Source organism: Tachysurus vachellii, chromosome 17 (genome assembly GCF_030014155.1).
Source record: "Tachysurus vachellii isolate PV-2020 chromosome 17, HZAU_Pvac_v1, whole genome shotgun sequence".
Lineage (NCBI taxonomy): Eukaryota > Metazoa > Chordata > Actinopteri > Siluriformes > Bagridae > Tachysurus > Tachysurus vachellii.
The window spans coordinates 8,477,213-8,490,929 of record NC_083476.1 but is presented as its reverse complement, the minus strand read 5'-3'; the positions used below and the strand labels follow the sequence as shown (position 1 = coordinate 8,490,929).

The following is a 13,717-nucleotide window of genomic DNA, read 5'->3' as shown; positions in this document are numbered from 1 at the left end:
GGAATTGATAACACCCTGTGGATATGTAGAGGATTACAGGTAAATGTGAAAATCATGGTTCTCAAATTTAACACTCCATATCAAATAGTGCAGCTCCAGAGTAACTGCTTCTATGCAACTTGAACATGAGAATCATTGAAGCATATATATATATTAGTGGTAGGGACAAAATGTGAAGTGGAAATAAATTACCAGCGTCTGTTCGGTTAATACAGCATGACAACATGCACTAGTAAATGCATGCAAATGGATATTGTTGGCTAGCGTTGCTCTCAAAGGATATGTATTTGACAGATGAAGATGCTAATACTTTTCCAGAAAAAAGCTAAAAGTGCAAGAAATCATGTTTGGTTAAAAAAAAATCAAATATAACATACTTTTTATGGTGTGCAGATTTTAGGTTTGTATTTATTGTATGGACTTCTATGGTATGACCTCTATATGTAGATACCACCCCCCACCCCCCCAAGAGGTTTCCCACACAAACATATGCTTTGTAAAGATTTTGTTATCACCCTATTCAATAATTTCTTTTAAGAGTTTATAATACATGAATGTAACATTTTGAGGTTTATGATTTTCAAGTATCAAACAAGTAAAAGAAGTGTTGAATTATTAATTGAAAATACTTTTTGGTAATAGACTTAAGATGTCAAACTTATAGACATTAGAATTTGTGACTATGATTGTACGCTGTCACTCTGAAATTGCACATCTTCACATCTTCTTCCTGCTACAGGAAAGCTGCAGGGAATGAATGAATGCTCCGCCTCAGTCGTCTTGTCCTCCAAAAACACCTTGGTCAGTGACAAGGTCATGAATGTGGCTAACATGGGTGTGGTGCCGTCTGGAGAAAATAACATGCACAGGTACTGAAATATACTTCTCTTTAAAATTCATCTTTTGAAACACCAAGCTCTTAAGTATTACTCATTTTCCATATTACACATTTTTTGAAACACCTAAACTTATAAGTATTACTTACTTTATTTTTGGGTTTTGATTTATGGTTCAACAATCAATGAAGTAGGAATGAAGGAACAGTAAACAGGAATGATGGACTAAAATAACCAACTGTGTAGAGTGGATATTTCACAATAACAATCACACATGAAGATACAAAAATGCAGTCCTATTCACTTTGTTGAATTTGAGACGACTTTGAGTTGAAATCTCTATCGTAGGCCACAGGGAGACAAGATAACCAGCAATGGTACCATCTCTATAAAAAACAAAACAAAAACCCTATGTATCATTTGGAAATAAGTAGTACAGATGTTCTCAACGAGTACATGAGTGTGTCCTCTAAATGGTGCCGTGACATGACACATGACCCATTGACCAATCAAAAATAAATAAACAGTTCTATGTTGCACTGTAGGAATAATAAATGTAAGATAACATGGACATGAGTGATTGTGTATCAAACCACTAGTGTTTTATCCACAATTTTAATCCACAATTTCAGAAATCCGTTTCAGAGTATGAAGTTTCTCAGACTCTTAGGTCAGAGTCAGACAGTAAATCATTAAGAGCCAGAAAACTGAAGTTGACTATGGTCCAACTAGCCAACAAAAAATACAGAACATAATGCATTACAAATGCTGTCTGACTCTGACCTAAAAGTCTGAGAAACTTCATGTTTCTGTGAAATGAATAACAATTATAACTTGCCCGGTTTATCTTTCCCATCTTTTTTCTAAATTTCTCCTTTTAGTGTTATGCAGTTTTCCTTATAATTAAATGATGGCTTTCATGAAGGTGAACAGTTTTATAAAGGAACTTGGCTTTGTGAACTACCTGTTTAATCTAATTTTGTACAGCTTGCACTGTAGCAGCTTTAGACATTGTTTTGTGAGAAGCACGTGCTTGACAAAGGACATGACAAATTATAAGTGACATGCGAGTTGAGATTTTCACAACTGCGCACACAGAAGGGCACCTTTGGGTTCATTACACTGACATGCTCATTTCCTGGCTTTGCTAATGGATATTGCAAAGGTGGTCCAATAAACAACTCCCTTAAATAAAGAATATCACTTAAATAAAGAATATCACTTTTTTGAAGTCCACTATCAGTTTGATGAAGAGGACGAAAACTTCAAGTTGTTGACCCAGTGTCCAAATTTCCCAGCTCTCAAACAATTCCTGGAGAGCAGCATTAACTCAGTGGTCAAGACATTGAGCTACCGATCCCAGCACTGCCAAGATGCCCCTGCTGGACCCTTAACCCTCAACAGCTATCTAAGTGTAAATTAGACAAAAATATAAGTTGCTTTGGTTAAGGCCATCTGCCCAGTACCCTAAATGTAAATGTAATACATAGATACAAATGAGGATTATGGTTACCCAATCCCTGTTCACTGTCTGGTCTGCATGCACCATTCAGATTGGGCAGGGCACATAGATCAGGAAGCATAAGAGCTCCTGATCTCAGAAATTGACTGAAATTGTTCTGTGACGTCTGGCACAATTGCTGCTTTGGAGGTAAAAGCATAGTTAACAGTATTTTATTGCTAAGAAGTAAAAGTACTACACACAAAAATACAACTTTGATATAAATAAATACAGGAGAAAGAATATAATGTAAGCCCAGAATTCAGGAAAGTGATTCACCGCCTTTTCACATCAGAACTTTTAAGCGTGTGCCTCATCCTTGGTTCAGCCCATGGCTTTCCTTGATGACCACAGGATTACCCAAGCACATCAGTGTAGTGATGCTGAAGGTGCCCTTCTGCATGCATGCAGTCATGCTAAATGCTTCTCTTCTGTCTGTACTTCGCTATTTAATGTGTTGGGAGTGTGAAAGGAATGGTGAGGAAAAACGAAAAAATTAAAGCTCATGTAAGAATTGGACAGAACACACATTTAGTCCAACAAAATTCTTTTAATTTACCCATTCTGCTTAGTTTTTTTTTTGCCAGGGTGTTATTTCTACTGAGCTTTATTATTATTATTATTGTTTGTTGTTGTAAATACTACTACCGATTATTAATACTAATAATGCCAAATGTAAATTGGTGTACTTAACATGTAATCGTTTTAAATTAATCCAAAGCACTCACCTGATATTTGAAATTCCAATCCTTTGTCCTTAGATGTTACAGATTAACATCTTAATAAATTACATTTTTCTATGCTGTGTATAAATATTAACCCAACAGTTAGTTCACACCCCCAAACCAGATGTGATAATGTCATAACACTCATGTATGTTTATGTGCAATCAAATAATCCATTAGTAATTGAATTGATGGCTCAATTAGATTGAATTGAATTCAATTTCAGTCAGATCGAAATGGGTGTTGTAAATCAAAATTTTTTAAATAGTAAAAAATAGTAGCATGTAAAGACTCCTATCCGTCTGTTTTGTCAATCGAATTTAATAATTCTTTGCGCTCTGTGCTTCTGCAGAAGTTTTATTGGGAATATATGTAAATGATTATTAGAATCAGGTTGCGATGTTTAGGGTACATATCAACAGTACTTTAAGAATTTACAGTTAAATTCATCCAGATTGTACAAAATGGGAACATGTAAACATAACTACTGACTGATAATACTATTCCTATTTTAATAGCACCGACGTCATTGACAATGTTAAAAAAAAATAGGTTTATTATGTCCATTTCACTTATAATGGATTGAGATGTGTTTCAACTGAATTTACATGCAGGCTTAAAAAACATGTCGTTATGGTGGATCACATTTGGCTGCTTGTGAAAAGCCTTTTGTGTGAAGTAGAAATTACAAAATCTTTTTTGTTAATAATTAAATTATCATCAGCCTGTGGCTCTGACTGTGGCTTGCTTATTAGGGATACATTTAATTTAGAATTTGTAGCATTAATTTATATATTTATGTAAAGCTTTGTGAAAATATTTATTGGTAAAAGCACTATGCAAATAATAGGGCTGGGCGATATGGCCGAAAACTGTATCACGATATCAGTGTTTCATATCGATAATTATTGAACTTTTTTATGGCCCATTTAACCAGGACCAGGAGAAAACTATATTACAATTAAACATTTTTATTTTAAACTTAACCTTCCTCTGATCATAATCCGTTCAGTTAATTAAGACAGAAACGTCAACAACCAGGAAAACTCAAATAATTAAAATGTAAACATAAGTCTAAAGTCACAATGAAGACTTAACAATTATCTCTTAACATTTAAGGTGCAAAATGAAAGAAAATGTAAGAAATGCTTAATAAAGTGTAATAAAATAGTGCAAAATGTTAAATATAAACATAGAGAAACCTGAGAATTTAGTGCAAGTTTAGTGCTACCAAGTTCACTAGCTGTTCACCTTCTGGTGAATAAAGTGTTTTAAAATATGTGCAGTGTTTTTTAAACATAAATAAAACTGAGGTAGGCTGAGATACATCTGTAATATAAAAAACAAACCTGATACACTACAGTAACATTGTTTGAAATATAAAACCTGCAGAAATATGAAAAAGTAACTCGTTATTCTTGCTCTAATCATACTTGAAGTTGAACTATTCAAGTATATTTTCGTAGACTGATAATTAGAGCTGTAGCTATCGAATATTTTAGTAATTGAGTATTCTACCAAAAATTTCATCGATTAATCGCGTAATCTGATAAAATGTATTTTTGCTTAATTAAAGAGCAATATTAAATATACAAGAGAAAATAAGACAGGTCTCTTAAATTGAGCAACTAATTGGTTTCTTTTTTTAGAAAAATGAACTTTTATTTTTCAAATGCATAGTATGCAATGCATACAACAATATTTTCTATCAAAAATAAACATTTAGATATTACCCATTGTTTCTCTGTCTGTACTTGTACTTTGAACAATGACAAAGTTGACTGAGAAGAATTAAGTACATTTAAGTGCCAAAAATTCTGGGTTTTAAATGAACCCTTTTTCTGAGATACAAAAACAAAAATATAAATTACTTTCGAATTACCTTATTTTTTTTAGTATCAAAACCAAGGCATACATTAAAATAAATAGTAATAATAATACAAAAATACTGCCTTTAAGTCATGCAACTTAACTTTCAGAACTAAAAGATTCAAAATGTACAGCTCAGGCATAACATGAGCCTTTACTGTCTAATTTGGAATGCTTTGTTTCGTCATAGTTGATTCAAAACAATATAAAATGCTGGAAATCTATTTAAAATATTAAAAAAGGAAGAAATGAAATGAAACAATTCTACAAATATTTGAGTATGTTGTAGGGGTTTATTTTATTTTTTTTTAGCCTCTGTCAGTTCCTGTGTGCAGCAGTAGAGGGCAGTGTTGTTCCTGTTAAACGGTTAGTGTCGCTGCACTGAGAGAGTATAGTGTGACCTTGGAAATTGTGATTGGTCAAGTAATACAGACCTATCTCCTCCACTGCCATCTATTTTTATGTATACTTTGCAAAACACTATGTAAATTTAATAACAGACTTGTGCGTTGAACTTTAGTAAACGTACATGGATGTGTATGCGTAAAAATTTTGAGTAGAGTTTGTCAACTGGATAAAAGGCTTGTGAGGTCCATTTTTTCCCTCACAACTTGACAATCATTAGTTTTTACAAAAGAAGCAGTCTGTTGTCATAACATAATTGCGGCACTGTAAAACTTAACAAATACAATTGTGTTTTGTTGAACCTAGGAAGCTGCATTGGGTCACAGCTCCTCATTAAAGACAAGACTTAAAAGATGTTGTGTGTGAAATAGCAAATGATGTACAGATCATTGGCTGTTTCTCTCAAATGATCTATTTTGTTTATCTTTGTATCTTAACACAATTTAGTTGGTCCAGAAGGTTGATTGACATTTTATAAGCCAGAGTAGTGATTTGATTCCTTTAAACGTGCTGCTCTAGGGTTTATCTGAGCAGCACGGTTCCTGGATTACATTGTAGATATTGCTATGAACAAACAATAGCCAGGGACTCAAGTGAGTTAGTATGTAAGAGCTAAATCCCATTAGAAGATTCACAGTCGTGTGTAATGAAGATATCTCAAATTACTGGCTGTGTATTTGTTTTGTGAAAGGACAGTTATATGGCCTTCTAATTAAATATTTGCATTAATCAATTTAAAAAACTTGATAAAGACTTAAGACTAAAATGATAGTTTAAAGTCTTAATCGAGTATAATAGACATACTTCTGCAAATGTTTAAAATTTAAGTGTTTTAATTTTTCAAAGCACAACAGTGTGTGTAGCTCAGAGCATTCACGGGTGTTTTAGAAAGGTCTCTTATAGGGTATTTATTTATAAGGTAATTGAGTAATGCTTGGAACCAGTAAAGACTCAAGAGGCTAAGCTTTACTTGTGTAAATGCTAGAATGGTTTGGACAGTAACAAAAATTTCAAAGCCTAACTAGAATATATATAGAATAAATGCTAGTGCGCAGAAATGCAAGAAGTGTTACCATGGATAGTTTCTGGATCGAGGTGGGTGCAGAAACCATAAAGGCACAATGATGATTGGGCTACATAGGGCAATGCCATGGCAATTCAACATGTTGGCAGGACACTGAAGCAGTTACATGTGAAATCCTCAGGAGGTGGAGAACGGTTCTGGGTGTTCTGTAAAGGAAACATGGCATGTGGAGGGAGAACAGTAAGAAATATTTTACTGTACTCATGTATTGAAATGACTGCACTTTATCTGCAAATTTAAGCAGCGTAGGTGGATTGTATGGGAATCTCAAATGATCTGGTGAGTGTCTGTGGTATTTGAATGACCATAGCATAATGACATTCAAACAGTATGTAAATCATTTTTGTTAAGATTTCATTAAAGATGATGTGTTGCCAGGAAAAAGTGCTTAGGGCAGCTCAGGATCTTCTGTCACAGCAGAGAGAACATGAACAGGAAAGCTACTGACCTGTGGGGAACTCCTCTAGTGAACCTGTGGGGCTAACGATACTGAACCTCTCCATGCTACATGGGTGAAGATAAAGGGTTAAATTCTTTCCTGTTTACACTGAGCACTTCTCATACCCCTGACTGTGTGTGGAAAAGTGAGTTCACACCAGTTCTTTTCCATGGTCATCGTCATGTATTGCATGAAATCTTGCACAAAATGGCTGCAAGGTGGTAATAATTCTACTGAACTATAAAGCTTTGGAATAAACACTAAACCGTTGCACATTTTCACAGCTTTCCCATGAAACTGAAAACTGAATTTATCAGTCATGTCTGCATCATCTTTATCTTTGATATAAAGAAGCATATTGTAGTTCTCACTTTCTCACACTCTCGGTTGTATGTGAAAGATGCCAGTTGTGTGAAGGTATTTTTTCTGTGAATAAATGGATAAGATTTGATTATCGTTTGTCTGATCAATGTTGATAACCTGCCCAAGGAACACTGATTAAGTAATAGCTTAATTACTTAATTACAAAGCATTTCATCGCACAGTGCTTTAAATTTTCTTTGAAAGCATTCCACTGTCAAGAGTACAAATCACAGTTTGGTGCAACAATTATTCACTTTCAGAAACATTATTGTTCAAATGATGCAATGCTAATGTTTAGTGATGACTGAAAGTCTTGATTCAGAGCTGTTCTTTGAACCTTATATACTGTACTAGATAGTTTAAATTTTGAAAAAAAAAAATTTAGGTAATCCTGATCATCTTGTTTGTGTAACTAACAGAACCATTTTCTCTTCTGCTGCAATAGGACAAATGTGTTCCAGAATAATTTAGGCTTGACATGCCCCCTGTAAGTCTTAAAGAACCCATATAATCTGTGTAAGGACCCTGAAACACCTTTACTTTGTGTCTCATAATGTTGGCAATAGTTGAACATTGTCAGCACTGTTTGAACATGTTAAATGATGAACTGGTATTGGAGGCAGGCAATAAGTGAGTTCTCTGACTGGCTGCTGAGTCTAGCAAATCAGTGCAGGAGAAAGAAATGGAAGTAAGCAGAACAGGGAAACAATACTCTAGAAGACACACAGTGTATCTCATGTATCACCAACTCAGCTGCTATTGGCATTTACATTTATGGCATTTGGCAGGCATTCTTATCCAGAACAACTTACAGAAGTGCTTTGTGATCTCAATAAAAAAACACATCCTTGTGGTAGGTCAGGGATTAAGTTTACCATCTTAGTTCAAAGGAGACATGCATCAAAGCTCACCAACTGGGTTTTTACTATGAGAGCTAGTGGGCACAATCAAGCAGTACTAGAGGATATGAGGGTGCATGGAACGGTGCAGGGTTGTGATAAGGGCTTTAAGGTAGTTTGGTGTCGTATTTGGATTTGCAGGCAAGCATCAGTGCTTTAAATCGAATGCAGGCAACTAAGGGAAGCCACTGCAATGAGGTATTGTAGGAGAAATTGGAGAGGTTGAATTCCGCTGCATCCTGGATTAGTTGCAGATATCAGATGTTGTGCAGGGGTGTACCTGCCAACAGTGAGGAGAGGTAGTTCAGATCGGATGTAACAAAGCTGGTATCTTAAGCTGGTATCTTAAAGAAGTTTATGCTTCTTTTTTCAACATGTTAGTATGTTTTTACTTTTGTAAACAGTTTCCTACATAACTCAGTGTTGTCTAATTGCCTGCCCATGTAACTGTTCTAGTTTTACACTAACACCAATGCACCCCATTGTGCTTTTCATCTCATTGATCGCTAACTAGCCATTCTGGAACTCTGGATTTCTGAACTCTTAAACGCATCACAGAAAGTTCAGTATATACGTATGTGTTTTATTGTGTTTTACATGCAATACAGTGTATTGTATGTGGATGCCATTCCTCTAGTTTCTTTTCGACTTAAACTACAAAAGGTCATGAGGGAGCCTGGAGCTCATCCCAGAAAACACCCAAGAGGGGTTGTCAACCCATTGTTGGCTAATTGGCATCTCTAAATTATCTATAGTGTGTAAACAATGTCTGCAATTTCTGGGAGAGGAAACCTGAGTACCCAGAGGACACCCCCAAAGCACAGGAAAAACATGAAAACTCCACACTGGGCAGATTTGGAAATAAAACCGACAACATTGGAGGTTTTAGGCAAATGTGGTCAGTGGATTTATGCATCCTTGTGGACCCATCCATATCAGATGGTAAGCTTAAAGTAGAGCAATAAATATGAGCATTTCTTTTGACTTGGAAGCTCAACCTACTGTACATGAGTATTGACCCTCAGCATTTGTCACAGTGGTTCAGCTTTTCAGGGAAGTGAAACAACGGAAGGTGGTCATAAGTCAGTGTGTCAAGGCAATAAGTTCTCTCAAGTGTAGCATTTGTGAGTGTATCTGAGTCTGCTAATCGTATCACCCTGAGCAGCTGGTTAGCAGTCGTGACGTCCCCTGTAGGCAGCATTGTGTGATGCTGTCATAGCTAAATAGGGATTTGTGTTGGTATATGTGTCAGTTGGGATAGGGAGAGGGGGAAGGAGGTAAATGGGCTGGGGTGGCTTATTGTGTTGCGCAATGGGAGGTGTGTCACTGAAAAAAGGAGGACCGGTGTGTGTACTAAATGCTTTATTGTTGTGATATGGCGTCAAAGTGGAAGCAGATGGCAAGGAAGAGTGTGTGCATGCTTGTGTGTGTTGGTGTATGTGTGCGCGCACATTGGAGTAGCAGTGGGGGGATTTTTTGCACTGCACTACAAAATCAACATCAGATATGCAATAGTACTTGCTCTTTGTGTCGTGCACACAGCCTCCCCCTTGAGGTGCTCTCTGACCCCAGTGTCTGTACAGGGCAGGTGGGTGGGCATGTGGGAAAGAACGATTGACAGACGGCCTCTCTCAGCCCTTAATAGCTTTTTAATCAGCTGGCATAATAGACTAGCTGAGCCTCCTCCTGAGCTAACACATTCTCTGTTTATTTTCTAAGTAGAAAACTCTTTTTTTGTCTTAGCTTGTATTATTTTACAAAGCTTCTTAATTCTTCTGTTTACATACAGCTTAATATCCATTAATCTGGTGTTTCGGTTACAAGGAAAAAACCTTTCTTGTGCACACCTAAATCCTAAACAAATTATTTTCTATTTAATATTGAAATTATCTGTATTAGTTTTATTGCCTTTTGGAATTTAAATTTGAAATCAACAAAAATTCAGCTCCTCTGTAGCACTCGTTTACTGTGATCTGGCATTCATTGACAAATATGATCAAGTTCTGTTCCGTTTCAGAGATCTGTGTAATTCTTTTAATACACTTCTTCTTAGTGTTGGTTTATTTATTCTATTATGTTTAGCATACAAAAAGTTATTATATTTTAAAAAAATGCACTTTATAGTTACAGATTTTGATTTGAAGTGTTTGTAAATGTGTTGATATAAACATTCCAAAACCTGATTTTCTGCAGTCAAGTAATCTGGTAAAGAGGGAAAAAGGTTTTTTTTGTACTGAGTCACTGAGTAAGTGCAGGTCTCTAATGAGCATTGCTGCATGTTGTGAAGCTCTCAGCTTTACTGTATTTTCCTGTACTCTCCTGGTATTGTTGCCGCTCTTTAAATCAAGAAGCTTTATCTTATTTATTTCGTCTTCATAATGACTAAAATAAAAAAATAAAGCAGAAGCTTGTTTATGTTGTCTTTTAGCTTGCATGATTTATTTTGGATAGACGTTCACACACTCAACTTTTCAAAGTTATAAACCTTCTATATAGTCTTCTCTTAAAGTTTTAGAATGGGAAGAAGTCTTTTGTTTTTGCTTTACTCTGAACAATACATCAGTTGTTGTTTAATACTTTAAAACATAAATATCCATAAACTAAAGCTGAAATTCAGATCAATTGTTTCATATCTTTTGAGCACAATCCTAAATGTCTTCACTGTACAACAAAAAACAAACTTGAGGTTGAGGTTGATTTTCCATTACATTGGAGGGGTTTGTACACTCACTGTCCTCTTTAGCAGGGATGTATTATGTATTGATGTATTATCAAATCATGCATCTACACATCAAGTGCTTTAGTTAATGTTCATATCAAACTCGATAATGGAGAACAATTGTGATTGTTGTAACTTTAACCATGGCATGGTTGTTGGTATCAGATGGGTTGGTTTGAGTATGCTGATCTCCTGCGGTCTGTAATATTTACACACAATGGTAAATTTTTACTCATAGGAATATGGCCAAATGCTAAACTGTCAGAAACAATGTAGCAACTTGAATATTCACGCTTTACAATTGTGGTGGACAGAAAAACATCTTAGCATGCTCAAAACAATGAACCTTGAGGTGGATGAGCTATAACAGCAAAAGACTACATCAGGTTCCACTCCTGTCAGCCAAGAATAGGAATCTGAGGCGGTCATGGACATAGACTCATGCAAACTGAACAGTTGAAGATTAGTTTGTAAAAATCACTTTGTCTTTACCCAGCTGTCCAGCTGAATCTGTGCCCATGATAGCCTTCATCAGATTCAGCATCAGACCTGACGTAGTCTTTTGCTGTTGTAGCCCATCCACACCTCAAGGGTTGATGATTTTCTGTTAACTACAGCTATACAGAGAGATATAAGTTGTTTTAGACTTTGTCAGCTCAAACCAGTCTGGCCATTCTCCTCTGATCTCTCTTGTCAAAAAGGTGTATCAGCCTGCAGATCATTCACACACAGTGGTTTTAGTTTTTTTTACACCATTCAATGTAAACACACTAAAAAACGAAATAAAAAATGCCTGATCTCGCTATACATGTAACCACCTTAACATTCTTGATTTGAATGACTAGTAGCACTGTAATACAAACACTCACAGACTTTGAGTCTTACATTATTTTCAGAAACATTGTATTTTAAGTTACTTTTCTGTTTGTTTGTGTAGGTATGCAGCCAAGCTGGTGAGCTCTGGCACCCTGGTGTTGGTGTGTGTGGTACAGAAAGATGTCAGTGCTCAACTAACTGTCAACACAGAAAAGACGGTCATCGGCTCCATGCTACTCCACGAGCTTCAGATAGCTCTTGGTGCTGCGTAGAATACACCTTATTACCCACAAAACACACACACACACACATTTAACCTAGAATATAGAGGATGAATGAGTGAGTGACCAGCATAAAACAAGATGAACACATTAAGAACACATCTGAAAAAAGATGGACACATTATTTTTTTTCTGTTCTAATGTATGTAAAGGCTAAATTCACCTTTCCTCCAGTTTTGCAAAAATTATATTTGGATCAGAAATTTAAGCATTTCTTATTTACTTTTTGTCATATACTATTCCCTATGTGAACAACCACCTTCTTATATATAGTTCAGCCGCATCCTGATTCATGTACTTGTATGATCAATTAAAAATTGTAACGGTTACATGGAGGTTTTTTTGTTTGTTTTTTTTTTTGTTTTTTTATGCAAGTTTTGATTCTCAATAGCAAATTGTACCATGGATTTAACAAAAAGTAATTGCTTTAATTTAATTATCTTTGTTTAATTTATCTTTGTGCACAAAAGGAGTTGAAGAAATACTTCAGTTACTTACACAAATACTTCACTTTTTCATTGTTACTTTTACTTTTTTTTTTTTTTTTTAATCTTACACCGGTTTATATTTTACAATTACATTAAATAATTTGATAAATCGGCACAGTTTTTCTGCAAAAGTTTCTCAAATCAAAGGAATTTGTAAGAAAGGCCCTAATCTGTATAGTTATTATTTAAATAAAATGCGACTACGTTTTCAGAGGGACACATTTACATTACTAGTGTTGTGTGGGTCTGATGGCAGATTCCACAAAATTCAAATTCTGTCATTTCTGTCTTCTTAAACCATTACTGTTATGTAAAACTCTGCAGTTTTGAATTTCTTCAATAGTCCTGTATTGAATCCCTATGTGACAGAAAATGAACTGCCCTTAGATTACAATTATTAATTCATCATTAAAATGTAGAAACAGTTTCCCATTCTTTACTCTGTACAGAGAAACATGACAATTCTGTGGTAAACATCCCTATACTACAGATTGATGGAGATTGGGGGACTTTATTACATACTGCTCTTTATTCAGGATCAGAGCCCATGGGCTTCATGACTATAGCCATAAATCTTACATACATGCACTCTGTGCCATCATCAAAAAGGTCATACTGTTGACAGTTTTATGAGAATGTGAGTGCATCTCTCGCTATCGTGCCTAAGTGTAGGTTGTAAGGATGCCACAGAACCATTAGGATGCGGACAGACACAATTTTTGATCTAGTTGCTGGGTGTGTTGTGTTATGGCCCAGCTGGAAAAGTTACTGTATTGATGATTACAAAAAAAGATGAAATAAAGATACATTTTTGACATAAAAGTTGTCAACTCATTTTCCTTTACAGATATACCATTTGTTAAACATTTAGATGTTAACATGAATGCCTCTCTAAAGTAGTAACTGAAACAATAAGAGTTAAAAAGCACATTCCTAATTCTACCAATATAATGAAAATGGGCAATTACACCTTGTGTTGGTGGTACTGATGTTTCTATGTTGTGATTGAAACATGTTTTCTGTCTTGCTCCCAACTAAAGCAAGAAACCAAGAGTTGGAAGACATTTGAGTGATGACTATTTTTAAACTTGTAAACCTTTTGTAAATACACAACTGTCAAAGCTTTGCAATGACGTTGAAATTGTTTGTGTGTGTTATGACTGCATTGCCATGGCAACTGCTTATTTGAGGCAAATGCTCTACATGCGCTGTAACGGCAACCATTCTGTTAATTAGTAGCTGGCTGTAGGTGGCTCGCTCGTGCCTTAAATAAGACCCTGGGAATTAATTGC

At 35.5% G+C, this 13,717-nt stretch overlaps 1 protein-coding gene across 3 annotated transcripts in view; it reads left to right on the top strand.

The window, feature by feature from the left end:
• ap3b1a (adaptor related protein complex 3 subunit beta 1a) overlaps positions 1–13,247 on the top strand; it is a 52,787-nt gene extending 39,540 nt beyond the window's left edge. For all 3 annotated transcript variants that reach the window (XM_060890371.1, XM_060890372.1, XM_060890370.1), the window contains 2 exons: positions 740–869; positions 11,778–13,247. In XM_060890371.1, coding sequence (XP_060746354.1) covers positions 740–869; positions 11,778–11,928 — 281 coding nt within the window. In that variant the 3' untranslated portion in view covers positions 11,929–13,247. The remainder of the gene's footprint in view (positions 1–739; positions 870–11,777) is intronic.
• The last annotated feature ends 470 nt before the right edge of the window (positions 13,248–13,717 follow it).